We start from the raw sequence: 14907 nt of genomic DNA, 5'->3' as shown, positions 1-14907 counted from the left end.
AAAGGGATGTACACTGACGTACTCTTTATATAGTGGGCAACTCAAAAAAGATTTTTTTATTGTAATTATTAGTTCTAAATTTAATTTAAGGATAACATTGTATAGGACACTGTTGATACTTGATAGTACACATTTTATGATTTACCCCAAATAATTGATCATTTGGATTTCCGTTAGCAAAAACTACCTCAGTAGTTGAAACTGTCCTAAAGTGAAATATAAGTTAGTAAAAGTGATCCAGGATATAATATTCTCTACAAATTTTATGGTATAATATGGTGATTTATTGACAATGTACATTCACATGTTTGAATGTACATATATACACATTTCCATGTATGTACAGAATTTTGGCATGGTGACCACGAGTGTCTTTGGCGGAGGAAGCCAACATCGTCTCTCTCATGTGTTAACTTTTAGATCTTCAAATTTTCTGTTCCATTTTTCTTAGAAAACAATTAAAAATAAATTTTGCTAACTGGAAAGAAAAGAAACCAAACAAGTAGTTTCTAGTTTTGAGTTGGTTAAAAGAAATTACCTCACTAGCAACAACTCTCTTACAGTATAATAAAAACTTAAAAAGTGACCCTATATGTAAATTACTCTAAAGTGATTCTCTCTAACTCGACTCGCCGAACCACCTCCATGTTCTTTTTCTCCTTAAAAACAAAATTCAATTAAAATATAACTTAATTTGGGTAGGAAATTATTTTTGAAAAGTTAAACTCATGAAGAAAAGGAAGAACAAGATTTCAGGAAAAAGAAGATAAGAGAGAAGACAGTGGGTTCTATTAGTTGGGATATTTTGTTGTAATCAGAAAAAGCTAACCAAATAATTGATCATTTGGGTTTTAGTTAGCAAAAACTACCTCAGTAGTTGAAACTGTCCTAAAGTGAAATATAAGTTAGTAAAAGTGACCCAGGGTGTAATATTCTCTATATAAATCACTTTAAAAACTTAAAAAGATCGGAGCAGATGACGATGACGATGCTCAATTACGGCGAGTCACGACCAGATGAGATGACGACGAAGCGGCGAGCAGAGAACCAGTGTCCCACGGACAAACAACTGTAGCAACAGAGACTGAATTTGAGCTTTGTCCAAATCGACCGTATCATCTCCACTAACTTATCTAAGGACCTCTCCGGCCGAATTGTTTGCCTAAAAAGTGACCCTATATGTAAATCACTCTAAAGTGATTCTCTCTAACTCGACTCGCCGAACCACCTCCATGCTCTTTTTCTCCTTAAAAACAAAATTCAATTAAAGTATAACTTAATTTGGATAGAAAATCATTTTTGAAAAGTTAAACTCATGAAGAAAAAAAAGAACAAGATTTCAGGAAAAAGAAGATAAGAGAGAAGACAGTGGGTTCTATTAGTTGGGATATTATGTTGTAATCAGAAAAAGCTAACCAAATAATTGATCATTTGGATTTCAGTTAGCAAAAACTACCTCAGTAGTTGAAATTGTCCTAAAGTGAAATATAAGTTAGTAAAAGTGACCCAGGGTGTAATATTCTCAATTTATTTTATATGATCAAATTCTGTTGTATATACGTATGATAGAAATCACTGTTTTCTCTTTGTCGTTTGAGGATTTAATTTTTTTTTTGTCATCTTGAGGATTTAATTTGTTTTTCGACGAATTTTATTCTTTTTCACTTTTCTCAGTTAATTATAAGCCTATAACACTGTTTTGAGTCATACATAATATTGTTTTTCACAGTAACAAGGACGAATGTTTTGTCATGTTTTAATCTCGTAGTTGTTAATATGATAAAGGCAATTTAAAAAAAAAGTTGTTTAACCAATTTTAATTTGAGTATTTTGTTAGGGGGTTTTCAAGTTTCAAGAGTCTTTGTTATTAGCAAAGCATGATTTCTAATTTAATTTGGTTAAACTGATTTAAGAGATTTCGGTATAGGTTGAAACGTTTTTATCTAGTTAGTATTCAGTTGCTTTGGTCTTTTCTGAAAGCAAAGTCATATAGTATATATAAGCAAAATATATATGATAAAAGGATAACTAATGTTTTGATTTTTTTCAATCCGACATTATGATTAATTATTTTTCATTAATTATATATTTCTTTTTTACTCAAATATATATATATATACAGATATATTTAGTTTTTTTTATAAATTTTAAATTTTTATTAAGAAACAAATATTGTGATAGTTTCGTTATTATAACTAATTTATAGTTAATAGTATAATGATACATTTATTTATTCGTAATTATATCAACGACACTGACGAGTCTAATTTTAACGTGAAAACTTGAATGAAAAAAACTATTTCGCAAATAATATTATAGAGATACAATATTAATATATTATAATTTATAAATAGGAGCACATATGAAAATCATGTTTGTAAAACAAAATTTTTGATTTTTTGTTTTGTTTTGATTTGGCATAGACTAACATAGGCTGTTGCCACTTGGATGAAGTCCCTACTCTGAAAGACATGATTTAATGGTTTCCCTTTTGTGTTAGCTGTATAAGTATTTTCTCTGTATTTATCCTTCAAAATATATAATTCATAAATTAAAATTTCAGTTAGTTTTGGGTTATAGTGGTCCTAGTGGAGTGTAAAACCAAATATAAATCTCAGCTCTTAAGCTTTTTTTTCTAAAGTTTACATTATTCAATATTAATTTGGACCCTACCTTCTAAAATATCAGACTATGATATTTATAAATCCGATATCTTCTGTTTCGTATGTTACATTGCCAAACTAGTCAATTTACAAATATCGATGTAGTTTAGAGTTTGGTACGTTGACGTTCAATGTTTATAGATTACGAATTTAGTAGATTGTGTGAGAAGTTTTACTTTCTCTAAATGATTTATACGGAAGATTGATAAAACGTTCAGATCCCTTACGTAAGAAAAAACATGAAAGTAGACTCCCTAAGAAAAAGTCTTCCATGAAGTGAGCGCATTGTATTTTAAAAGGTTTCTGAAAAGATTTCTCAGAAAATTTTTCAATATCTGAAAAATCTGCATACTCAAACTCATATCTGAAAAACTTACATATCCAAAAACGTTTAAATGAATTTAAAAAGAGAAAATGAATGGAAAATTAGATATATCTATTTTTATAGAACACAAAAAAATAGATATCCAAAATTTATAGATTTAATTTTAAAAGAGTGTTTTAGATTAGTTTTTTATTTGATTTAAATTGAGTATATATGTCTTTGTGTTTAAAATTAAGTTATAGCTAGATCATATTTGACAATTTCTCCAATATTGAATGTACTCTATTTTCATACAGATTTACTATAACGAGATTTTTTTTTGCTAAACAAAAGAGATATTTCTACGTTTTTCTTTAGTTTAAAAATATTTCTACGTTTCTCATTTATATATGTTATACGATACAGGTTTCTATTAAAACCTAGAAATATCACGTTTCTAACTTTCTATTTAGATAATCATTATATATCTGTCAACATGCAAACCCAATAATTTTGTTTATTATATGATTCCAAGTTCGATAAAAAGTCACAATCCAATTCTTATACAAAATTTTGGGCAGTTTGACATGTCTAGTAACCAATATGGTTGCCTATACAAAGTTTATTGAAAATATTGTTAAACATCAAATTTGATGACTGTAATCACATTTATTTTGACATGCGAAGATAGTAATGAAACCGAGCATTTTCCAAAATGTAATCCTTCTAATTGATACCACTTCTTATGTATATACATATATATGTTAAGGAAATGATTATTAATATTTTATCCAAAAATGATTATTAATAAAATATATTTATCATGATGTCGAAGTAAAGTGGGTGTAGGAATGACATATACTCTATGGAGGGGACAATGCATGCTATAATTCGATGTCAATTAACTTTCTTCCCTACCAAAAAGCCATATCCTTCTTTTCTTTACAACACATGCTTATCATTATTACCAATTAATTATAAAGAAACCATTGTTAATATCTTTTCATTTATCTGATGTCCCCGAATGGACAGATCATTAAATTATCAGTTTAGAGTAGTTGTGCCTTTTATTTTACTGGTGAACAACTGTTTTCGCATTTGGGGCGTATGACTAGGCTATTCCATGAATGATTACAAACTTACAATCATCGCCTAAGATAACTTACAAAGCATAGGTTAAGCTCAGTCTACAGACTTCAGTAGATACACTAATTGGTAGGTTGAGCTCAGTCAACACAGGCTTCAGTAGATACACTAATTGTTAGGTTAAGCCGAGTCTACAGACTTCAGTAGATAAACTTATTTGGTGAGTTTTATTTGTTTCTAGAAATAATAAGTAGGTAAAGAACAAAAAAGAAAGGAAGTTAGAACAAGCCTTGATTTAGTTAGAATATGTATCAGATTCAGACCATGGTATAGAAACATTACACGTAAAAATTGCAGATCTGGTGGTCTTGAGAGGGGACAACTGTATCTTATTTTAACAATATTTGAATACACATGTAATAAAGTCAGATACAAAATAATCATTGTTATGAGATTTTCTCCCTTAAGATTCGAGCTTAGATCATCTCTATAAAAAAATAAAACAAACTAAAAGAGATAAACTAAAGAATGGTGAGTGATCTTAAAAAGAATAAAGAAACCCATTAATCCTTCGAATGCCTTCGCTCAAAAAGAAAAAAAAACCCATTAATCTCTAGCTCTTCCTCTTTCAAGCGTGTGTATGAGCTGTAATGCTATGTTGGGAAGAAGTTGTATCTAAGTTATCAAAGATCAAATATTATTTTGATAGGGTATGATCAAGAACACAATAAGTTCATTTTATTTACTATTAATCGAAACCAAACCAAACTCCAAAGGGGGGAATGCCCACTATTGAGGAAAAAAGCATAATACTGAGAAACCAATATATAAATAAAAATAAGAGGTGTGTATAGTCGTTTTTTATATAAAGAACTCTAGAGTTTAACCTAGAAGTCTGCAATACACATTTTACTACTAGAGCCATGCATGCATTAATTATACTTGATAAATTTTACACAAGAATGTCAATTTATAGAGGAAATGATCTTAGCGCAAATTGGAAGACAAACACAAGTAACAGAACATGGGAGGTGGTGACTCAGCAAACAAAAACATTAAGTGACAAACACAAAATCGTCAAAGACAGTCTAGGTCAAGCACAAAGAATGGGTGAAAGCCAAAATAATAAGCCAACGATTGTAATCATAAAGCAGACACAAATAGTGTATAGTTAAATTTATCCTAGATCACACAAAAACACCGGCTGATGCATTTGCAGGGTGGGTGAAAAAAATGAAGATATTTAGGTGGCTAAAGGAGCTACGTACCCAACCCACGAGCACGGCCGGCCCTGAGATTAGAGACTTTAGGCGATTTAGTAAATATTTTAACAATTTTTTTTTTAGAAATTTGGAAACCTATATCTATATAATTTTCCTCAAAAATTTAGGGGCCATAAGCTAATGTTTCATTAGGCTTTGCCAAGGATCAGCCATGCCCATGAGTCGGGAAAATAGAGCAAAATGGAGTATTCAATTGGTGTTTTGTTTCAGAGTAATTGCAGTGATGCCAATGGAACCACCATAACCTGAATCATGCAAAACACATCATTTGAAAACAGTGGAAGATTAGAAACCAAACTTTATACAGTTTTAGTTTTTAAAAAAAATTTTGTATGCATTAATGTTTATGTTTTCAAATAACAGAAAAGTGCAAAAGGAACCACATAACCCATCAAACCAATGGCATGGATTCGTCGCGGGTTATTCCAATCCAATAATGAGGCTGCATAGTCCATGGGGAGTTAATAAAGGATTCATCAACGTTATTTGAGTAAAGTAAAAAGCGGGATCTTGACATCTTGTTCGGTTAAGGCTTGAAGGCTAAACATTTTTAACTACATGATTCTATTTGTTTAGCCATAAAGGTTAAGCCATCGTGACAAAAAAAAACCATCAAGGTTAAGCCTCTCTACTTGACCCATTTGCCAAAGCTAACTCTTTTGCGGGTATTTTCTCAGTACATAAGAGGGTATTTTCTCAATACATAAGATACCAAGAACTTACTAGATGATGGTTTAGTCAATAGCCCTTCTACAAACTATTTTTTGATGTAAAGTTGTAACTGTAAGCCAACTGACCACGTAAAACACAGTACATTGTACAGTAATGTAAAGATATCGAAGAGTTCTCGCTCTGTTGACATAAAGTATCATTTACTGCTAAGAGAAACCACATTATGGGTTGATAAAATACTATCTAATAGGACTGATAATTAAAAGAAAAACTATTTAATAGGATTGATATTTCATTTTATTAAATATTACTTTTGGTTCTTAGATCCAAGGTAGAATTATGTAGACAAGTCCTCCACTAGAAGACACGAACAAATATCATTACTTTCATACATGGGGAGATGCCATTTGAAGAACTACAAACAAAACAACATATCACATCACCAAAATATCTTCCAAAAAGCCTTTTCCCACAAGATATTCTTGAAAGCAACACTTTTCTTTTTAGCATGACTGTGTATGGGATCATATGGTAACAGATAATGCAGCGTAAGAAGCGAGCTTCATAAGAGTTCTATCAGCCTTGCTTTACATGGAAAACAAACAGCAACACGGCAAATTTAGAAAAACAGAGCAGACATGGTCTTTTGTTTGCAGAAAAAAAGAATCCTAGGGCTTACTAAAAGCAGTAGCTGAGGAAGGTGCCAGGTGACCTCTTTACTTTTAGTATTTCTCAACAACAGTTTCCAACTTTGGCTTACTATGCCAAGATGCAGACATGATCTTGGTCAAACCGGTCTCTACATGCCAAATTGTACAGAAACTAAAGAGACTGAACAGTTCGCACTTTGTTGGCATCGACAAGTAGCCTCTTAGCACCTGAAGCTCCAGTATTGTTTACTCCTGAGTCCAGTATCATAAATCCCAAGGTAGAAGCCAGTAGGAAAGTCTTCCACATAAATACAGCAACAGTTATAATCGCTGTCATAAAGTGGGACATACCATTTAAGCATTACCAACAAAACAGCAAATCACATCACCAAAAATCATCTCTCTTTTTTTTTCTTCCATAAACATCTTTCAAAAGAGATTCTTGAAAGTAACACTTTCTTTTTTAGCATGGTTCTGTATAGAATGATGTGGTAAGAGAGAATGCAGAATGAAAAAACGAGTTTTGCATAAGGGGCTATTGGACAAACAGAGTAGACATGATCTTTTGTTTGCAGATTATAACAATATATACAACAAAAGCAGTAATACAAGAAGAATGCCATCTTTTATTTCACTTTCCCAACAACAGTTTTTATTTCTATCCTTGGCTTACTATCAGAATCAGCCAATATGCATGCATTATCACAAAAAAACTTGTCTGATAAGTACTTTCAACATCACCAGGTTCAGACCATTCAGACAAGCAAGCTATCAACTTCAATATCCAAATACAAAAAAATATTCAAAATAAGGAGTGATGTGTAAGAAGGACAAGCCTTACATTTCATCTACTCAAAATAATGTCTGTCCCAGCAGATTTACCTTTTCTTTTCATAATTGATATAATAACTCTCATATACCGTCAGAGAAACTCTTGGTTGCTTCAATAATCCTTACCTAATTGTACCTTTTAACCGTAATCTAATTATGAAGCAACAACCAAAAGAACCTCATAGTCTATAGTGAAATCACTATTCAGTGAGGTAACAGATGCATTGTATGAGCTGCGAAGTGTCAACTCATACAATGTGATTTATTAAAATACAAATCAGAGATCAACGTGATTTATGATATAACATGGAGACAAAAAGGCAAACGCAGAGAAACATTAATCCTGGTCTTAAATCAAAGTAAAACGCAAGGGAAAGAGTCTTCTCACTACTTTATTGTAAGGTAAATTTAGAAAGGTGTTTATGAGAGGCCATCGACTGTTTTGTCATAACCAAAAGTAACATTAGCAGATCTGCCTCCTCAACATTTCCTTCTAGAACCAGTCTCTTGCTTAGCTTCTCAACATCTTAATATCAGGTATCAAATTGCGGTTAAACATCCCACAAGCCACTTCATCTACTGACAGAGTTTAGCCTTCATAAAACACGTCATAGCATCAGATCTCAAGGCTGTCCTCAGAACTTTACCCAAAGCCTCCTCGAGCTTTCCAAACCACAAAGCTTCTCAATTACTTGATTATAAACTGTCCTGCATTTCTTGGTAAGATCCGTTGCTTCTTTCTTCCCAATGCATTAGTATATGTGAAGACATCTGCGTGTTTGTTGATCAGGTACATGTCATCAAGCACTGAGAGAAGAAGTTAATTTCAAGTGGGTCTAGGAAAAAAAACCTTTTAGTACTACCATCTCTATTACCACATCACAGGCCTCAGACAGTTTCCCTTCCCTACCATTGCTTTTCACTCATGTTCATCATCTCTCCCTGGCTGCCTCTAAGGATTTCCCCGTTCAGTACATCCCATTTAACAGAGCAGTGTACGACACACACAGTATTTGGTTTTGTATCCTTGATTCCTTGTGTATGCATAACCTGAAGCAGCTTTTTAGCTTTGTCCACCTCGCACAAGCCATTGACAACTGCAGTATAAGTTACTATATCACTATAACCCAATTTGTCAATCTGAAGACCCAAAGAGCCTCCTCATCCGCATATGATAAGACCATGTTTTGTGAGTATTGTAAGTGACTTGATCAGGCCTTCCCCCATTTTCTCACTTCCACAATCTCATTTTCTTTACAAAGAGAGAGAGAGAGAGAGAGAGAGCCTTATTATGACAATAACCTGCATACATTCAAGAAACCACAAAGCTTTGTCGGCTCTCTCACGAAAACATCAATAGCTGTATTGAAAATCAACAAGTCAGGTTCAAATCCAGCTCTCTATGCATAAGAAGAGTCAACACCTTCAACGCGTCTCTAAGCTGACCTGCCCTACAATACGTTTCATCAGACTGGAGCACTCTCGCTAAGACTCCTCGTCTATTTGTATAATCTGATTGAGGTCTCTCAAAAGAAGTCGTAGTGACTCTCTACTCTCTTCAACAAATGACTGTTAGAATCTTCCTAAGATGAGCTCCATGTCTCAAAACTGCCAATGGAACAACATCCTCAACGAAGAGGCAACCTCTGTCTTAGTTAGTAGTGATCCATGTTATCAGATGTGTTTGTAGGACATGACTGTTTTACAGTTGTGATTATATTTTCTTGTGATAAAGAATGCTGTTTCTTTTTCTTGGAAGAGTATAAGTTTGTAGAAACCGATATTTTATTACATAAAACCCGAGAGACTTGATACTTTTAGACACCACAGAAAACACATACTGATTCTATGTTTACCATTTAGCAGCCTCAGCAAGCATAGCAGAAAACTTAAGCCTCTTGATATTGAGTTTAACTTCCTCAGCACATAACTCGTTCCACTCATCGCTCAGCTCTTTTCTTTTAGCAGATCCAAGGTTCATCAGCTTCTGAAGCTGCAACATCTTTTGATAATCACTTAAGCCTTTGGAGACCATGGTCTCGAACGCATCACGCACAGCCCATGATGACTCGTCGTTGCCTTCAAAGTCAGCTTCTGTTACGTCATTATTCGAAGGCTCATGATTAGCCATTTCCTCCTTTTGCATGTTGGCGAAAAAAAGATTAGACAAATTTAGACATTAATTAATTAATTATAAGATAGATATATGTATCACTTACAGCAGTCTTGGTAGAGTGATGAGATTCATTTAGGAGGCCCCATATACTTTTGGAAAGTAGAAAGGCTTCAGATTGGCTAGTGTTTCCTTTATGCATGCTAGCAATGAACTTAGCTTTGAGCTTGCGGATCTTACTCAAAACCTGTTCCTTTGAGAATTTTCCCGTGATGAAGGAGCCTCCTCCGAGGAGGAAACGATAGAAGTCAGCCCAGTTACTCCTGGGTTCGATTCCTTTCTGAGCTTGGTAATCCACTAACCCTTTTAACACAGTGAGCTCATCTTCCTCGTTCCAGATTCTGCTGCTGCTGCTGCTCGGAGAAGGCTTTGAAGCATGTTTCCCTGGGGATTGGGATTTTCTACTGCGGAGAATATGTGAAGGCGGTGAGGAACCGTCGGGGAAATCAAGATTCACCATGGTCGCATGCAGAGAAGCCCTGAAACAGGAAATCAAAATTCATCAGTACATCTTCCGAAGAAAACAAACTCACACTCTAAGATATAGAGATACAGAGAGAGAGAGAGAAGAGAAGAAAGAAACAAACCTCTGGGTTCTTCTCTTCCAAATTTGAGTTGGGAGACTGATTTATTTAGGTGCAGGAATGCCTTGACCAACAGTTTTATTAATAGGGCCTTAGCCCAAATAACAAGTAGGTAAATCATCCCCAATACATATTCAGCTCGTCCGATGCCCAACAAAATAAAATTAAAAGGATACAAACACGTGTTTTTTGATAACATAACAATGAAAGCATGGAAGACACGTGCCCTATAACGTGGCCATCGAATTTTCTGGATCCAAAGAGAGCACCGCTGGTTGCTCGCCGGATGAAATCTCCGGCTAATCTGAAACTCTGCATCAACTCTCCATCTCGATTTCATACCTTTAAGAATACTTCGCCTTTTATCTGAAGCGAAGATTGAGAAATCAAGCGTAACTAACAAGGAGACTAGAAACCTCCAAAATCAACCGGAATTATCAGTTCATAAATGAAAGCAGATAACGGATTTTGATTTCACTCGCACAACAAAAAACGCCTACCACAAAGAGAATCCGACAAGCGGAAGATATAAAATCGCCTAGCGAAGGAGAATATCCGCAAACCGGAACACAGAGATTCGATCAGCAGATCGTAGTATTTACATACCAAAAAACAAAAGGACAAGGGTGGCCACCGACCGTTGATTATATTTAAGAGACTTCTAGAGAGAGGTTGGAGCGACTACCTCCTCGCTTAAAAAGTAATATTGACCAGAGCCAATACCCAAATAAAGTAATTAAAAATTATAGGGGTTGTAAATAAGAAAAAAAAAAAAAAGAATTGATGCATTTATTTTAGAAAAATCCCCTAACATGATTTTTTTTTTAACTTTTGTCACAAAAATAAATTTTAATGAAAAAAATGATCAAAATAAATTTTACTACATGATAAAATACATTTTTACCCTAAGATTAACTAATCTAGACTTGAATAGGTTTAGTGTTGAAGGATAGCGTTTTGGTCATTTTCTTTTTATGAAAACTATTTTTGTGATAAAAACTTAAAAATAGCTATTTATTATTATATTGTTTGAATGATGATAACAAATTCGTTCATCCTCTTAAAGTAATAACAATCTTCGCGTGTGCTTTGTCCATCTCATGGATGTGGCAATATGGTAGAGAGGTTTCATTATGGACGTATAAGTTGGATACTTTGTCTTCAAAATGATATTGATTTCAGTAAATAAATTCTTAATCATGGTCTAGCATTGCTCTTAACGTCAGTAATCTCTCCCCGACTCCCGTGCACAGATCTAACCCATGCTTACCCTGACTGTCAAGCTATCCCTTGCGATCAGTTTGAAGTTGCATTTCAAGCGGCAGAGCTTTTGTTCGTTGACTGTGTGGTTCTACCGGTTGAGACCTCTCTCATCAAAATGTTTATTGTACTATTTATAGTTGGATTAAAATACTATTTTATTATATATTTGGATTAATAAAATTTAATCGTCAAATTTATTTCTCTTAAATAAATAATAGCTAAAATTTTATAAATAACTTAATGTGTGTGGTATAAGTTAGGTGGTAAACTGTATGATAATGGTTGTTTCCATATCTGAGAGTTTTAAATACATTAAAACTACAAACTACAATATTTTATTAGTTTACAAAAATAGTTTTTAGAATTTATAGATTTATATATTTTGAATTATATTTTTATGCAAAAAAAGAAAAACAGTTTTTAAATTATATTTATTAATTAAATTTTACAAATGCAAATTTCATGTTATTTTATTCGACCATTTGATGTATTGAAATTATGTACCTTAAATGCATATGCAATTTTGCATGGAAAATAATAAAATAACATCAAAATATGTTGAGGTTTTAAAAAAAAAAACTAAAAATGGACTACTATGTGAAAAAAACAATCAAATATTATGTTTATAGTAATGTAAATTTTGTATACATTAATTATTAAATTATGTTTATATTGTGAACACATATTTATAAGAGGTTTTTCGAAAAAAGAATATATTTATTTTACACTGATGTGATTCCAAACCAAAAAAAAATATTAATTTATTCATGTTAGTTAAATTTATTGAGTATTAAGTCATAACTAGATTTTGGCCCGCGCTTAAGAAGCGCGGATATTTTTTGTTTAGCGTAAAGCTAAATATTAAATGAATTTACTATATTATTAGATATATATAATATTTAAAATATATTATATTATTATTATTTCAGTCTGGTACAATGTTTTCATATCCGAGTCGGACTTGTGGTCGAACCAAGAGATCCAGTACTCATATATAGTGAGGGTGGGATATAATAAAACGAATATGGTAAAAATATCTTAAAATCAAAAATACTGTTATTAACCCACTGACAAGAATTTAATTTTGATTTTTGCTTTAGAATTTTTGATATATCAATATATATTTGACTTGCATAAGAAATATTTTTTTGTACGTCAAATTTGAAGATTAATACCAACATGTTTATTATTAAATAACAAATGTTATTAAGTTTATTTGTAAGTATATTAACTATAAATGTACCAAAATAGTGAACCAATTATTAAATTTTTTTCTTTTTAATTTTATTAATTGTAACTATATTATAAATCTTAAAAAAAATCAGTTTGAGACAAATATTTTATCATTAGAAATCTATACTATTTAAATAATGCCCTATTTATATGTATTTATGTATAAAATGGTCTTCATAATTTAGGCTTGTTTTTAAAAAATAATTGAAAATGGATCTGAAGTTAATTGGGTTTGTAATATTTTTTTACTTAAATGGGTTTTAACAGTTAAATTCGCTTTGTTAAGTTAAGGGTTCAAAGCCACACTAATATTTTTAATCTGCCGACAACAAATAGATAACATCTTTTTTTTATGCAGCAAATATCGTGTCTTTTTTTCTAGATCGAAACTCTAGAAGCTATATACTTTAATGGCAGAATGTTCATGAATTATTTTATTTAAAATTTTGTATGTACACTTTTATATAACTCTCTTTTAGGGATTTTAGGTATATCAAGTTTTTTTTTAAAATAATCAATCCAATCCGGACTCGTTACGTACCCAAATATTACATGAATTTTATAGATATTTAAATTATGGATTTGAACTGACCGAATCTAAAAAGAACCAATCCGAACTTGAACCAAAAAACTTGTAAATACCTAGTTTGGTTTTTATACCAATGATATTTAAAAGCATTAGGTCATTGTTCTTTTTTTTAAGAAAAAAAATACACAGCTCGAGTCCTTTATAATATATTTTGGTGTCAATAATTATAATTTATACTAAACTTTTATCATCTTTCGATGTATATAATATGTTATTTTCTAACTCATGAATATATATATATATATATATATATATATATATTCTGTTCTATTATCTTATTTTAATTATTTATGTAATTATACTTGTAATTTTCTTAATTTGAATTTATTTTATATATTACGTTTCATTTTTAACCAGCAGTTAGCACATCTATTTTAAATTAGATAAGATTAATGTTTTTGTACCAAGTCTGGAACGCGGTCAAACCGATAAACGTGAATTTAATGAAAACTAATTAATTTTAAACATACAAATTCTGAAAACCGCCCTTAACCGTGATTCGGTATTGGTTGACCTGGTAAAAACCTAAAATAAATTAATTATATATTTTTTAATTCGTTAAAATTTTAATATACTTTTAATTGTATATTCTGAATAAAATAATTTGTATGTTATTAAGAATTGAGTCTTATATGTGTCAAGGTTGTTTAAGTTCTAATCATAATAGTAGTGATAATCCACTTTCATATAAATAATTTTAGCCGTGATGAATTAGGATTGGTTCAATGGTCGTTTTGATTTATACGTGGGTGATGAATAGGATTGATTCAAACTTATTTATAATTTAGCTATAACATTAAAAAGCTGTTGCCGATATAAGTTAGGTAAGGTCCCACCATATATTTTGTACGTTCAAAATCTATCGATTTGAAAAAGGAAATTTAATTTAATTGAGTATATATTTTGATCAACTAAAGCATTATAAAGTAAAACTTATTTAAATTTAATGAATAGGTCCAACAACTTTATTTAAGTAGATTTTTTAGGACTCCTTCCTTTTTAATAGTATAAATTGTTTTTACAATATTGTTAGTAGTGTTTTTTATGAGTATGATTTCCCATGTAGAGGTCCTACCTTTGCTGAATTTATTGTTGATGTTATCATCTATTTATTGTTGATGTTATCATCTATCTGTTTGCATTTATGTGACTGTTGAGGGGAGTCGTTGACCATCAAGCTTTGACGTCCGGTCTTCACTTTGGCCATGGCAGCCGTGGGCATCACTGCTCGCAGCTGATGTTTTATTAAACATCTCTTTGTAAAGCTTGTAAAGCAAGACATGTAAATATAGCTAACATAAAAGAAGATGGGGTCGGTGACTTTGTATATATTCGATTAAAGTGACACTTGTTGATACATAATGACTTTTAATGTTAGTTCTGAATGCGTTGAAATGGGCATATTATAAGTAACTAGGTGTTTTCCTGCACCATGTGCAGTGATAAATTTTTTAAAAGTTAAATTATATTTAAAATAAAATTTATTAATATTATATATTTTATTATTTTGACTAATATTAATATAAAGTTGATTATTTAATCATAAAATTAATTAAGAAAAAAAATAATTTTGTTT

At 31.6% G+C, this 14907-nt stretch overlaps 1 protein-coding gene and 1 long non-coding RNA gene across 4 annotated transcripts; one reads left to right on the top strand and one right to left on the bottom strand.

The window, feature by feature from the left end:
* The first annotated feature begins 3990 nt into the window (after positions 1 to 3990).
* LOC117126527 lies at positions 3991 to 7579 on the top strand. The gene is made up of 2 exons (XR_004449159.1): positions 3991 to 4186; positions 4233 to 7579. It is a non-coding gene; the product is annotated as an uncharacterized LOC117126527 (long non-coding RNA).
* A 1637-nt stretch (positions 7580 to 9216) lies between these two features.
* On the bottom strand, positions 9217 to 10991 carry LOC103828812 (GLABROUS1 enhancer-binding protein). 3 transcript variants are annotated; one of them, XM_018652781.2, is made up of 4 exons: positions 10747 to 10973; positions 10255 to 10612; positions 9709 to 10144; positions 9217 to 9626 (listed from the first exon to the last, which is right to left on the bottom strand). In XM_018652781.2, exons 2-4 carry the CDS (start codon positions 10584 to 10586, stop codon positions 9342 to 9344), a joined length of 1053 nt encoding a protein of 350 aa, XP_018508297.1. In that variant the 5' UTR covers positions 10587 to 10612; positions 10747 to 10973; the 3' UTR covers positions 9217 to 9341. The 3 variants fall into 3 exon arrangements, with proteins under 3 accessions (XP_018508297.1, XP_018508299.1, XP_018508296.1); XM_018652783.2 differs by having other exon boundaries at positions 9217 to 9623; positions 10255 to 10991; XM_018652780.2 differs by having other exon boundaries at positions 10255 to 10969.
* Between the last annotated feature and the right edge of the window lie 3916 nt (positions 10992 to 14907).

This window comes from Brassica rapa, chromosome A07 (genome assembly GCF_000309985.2).
Source record: "Brassica rapa cultivar Chiifu-401-42 chromosome A07, CAAS_Brap_v3.01, whole genome shotgun sequence".
Lineage (NCBI taxonomy): Eukaryota > Viridiplantae > Streptophyta > Magnoliopsida > Brassicales > Brassicaceae > Brassica > Brassica rapa.
Note: the sequence above shows the minus strand (reverse complement) of the source record. Positions and strands in the feature narration are given on the sequence as shown.

What these genes read in the sequence shown, in the direction of transcription:
- LOC103828812 (XM_018652781.2), bottom strand. Translation starts at nt 10,586, where the DNA reads ATGAAATCGAGATGGAGAGTTGATGCAGAGTTTCAGATTAGCCGGAGA. An exon ending in AAATTTGGAAGAGAAGAACC is followed by an intron (nt 10,145 to 10,254) that starts CAGAGGTTTGTT and finishes GATTTCCTGTTT; the next exon opens with CAGGGCTTCTCTGCATGCGA. An exon ending in ATCACTCTACCAAGACTGCT is followed by an intron (nt 9,627 to 9,708) that starts GTAAGTGATACA and finishes AACATGCAAAAG; the next exon opens with GAGGAAATGGCTAATCATGA.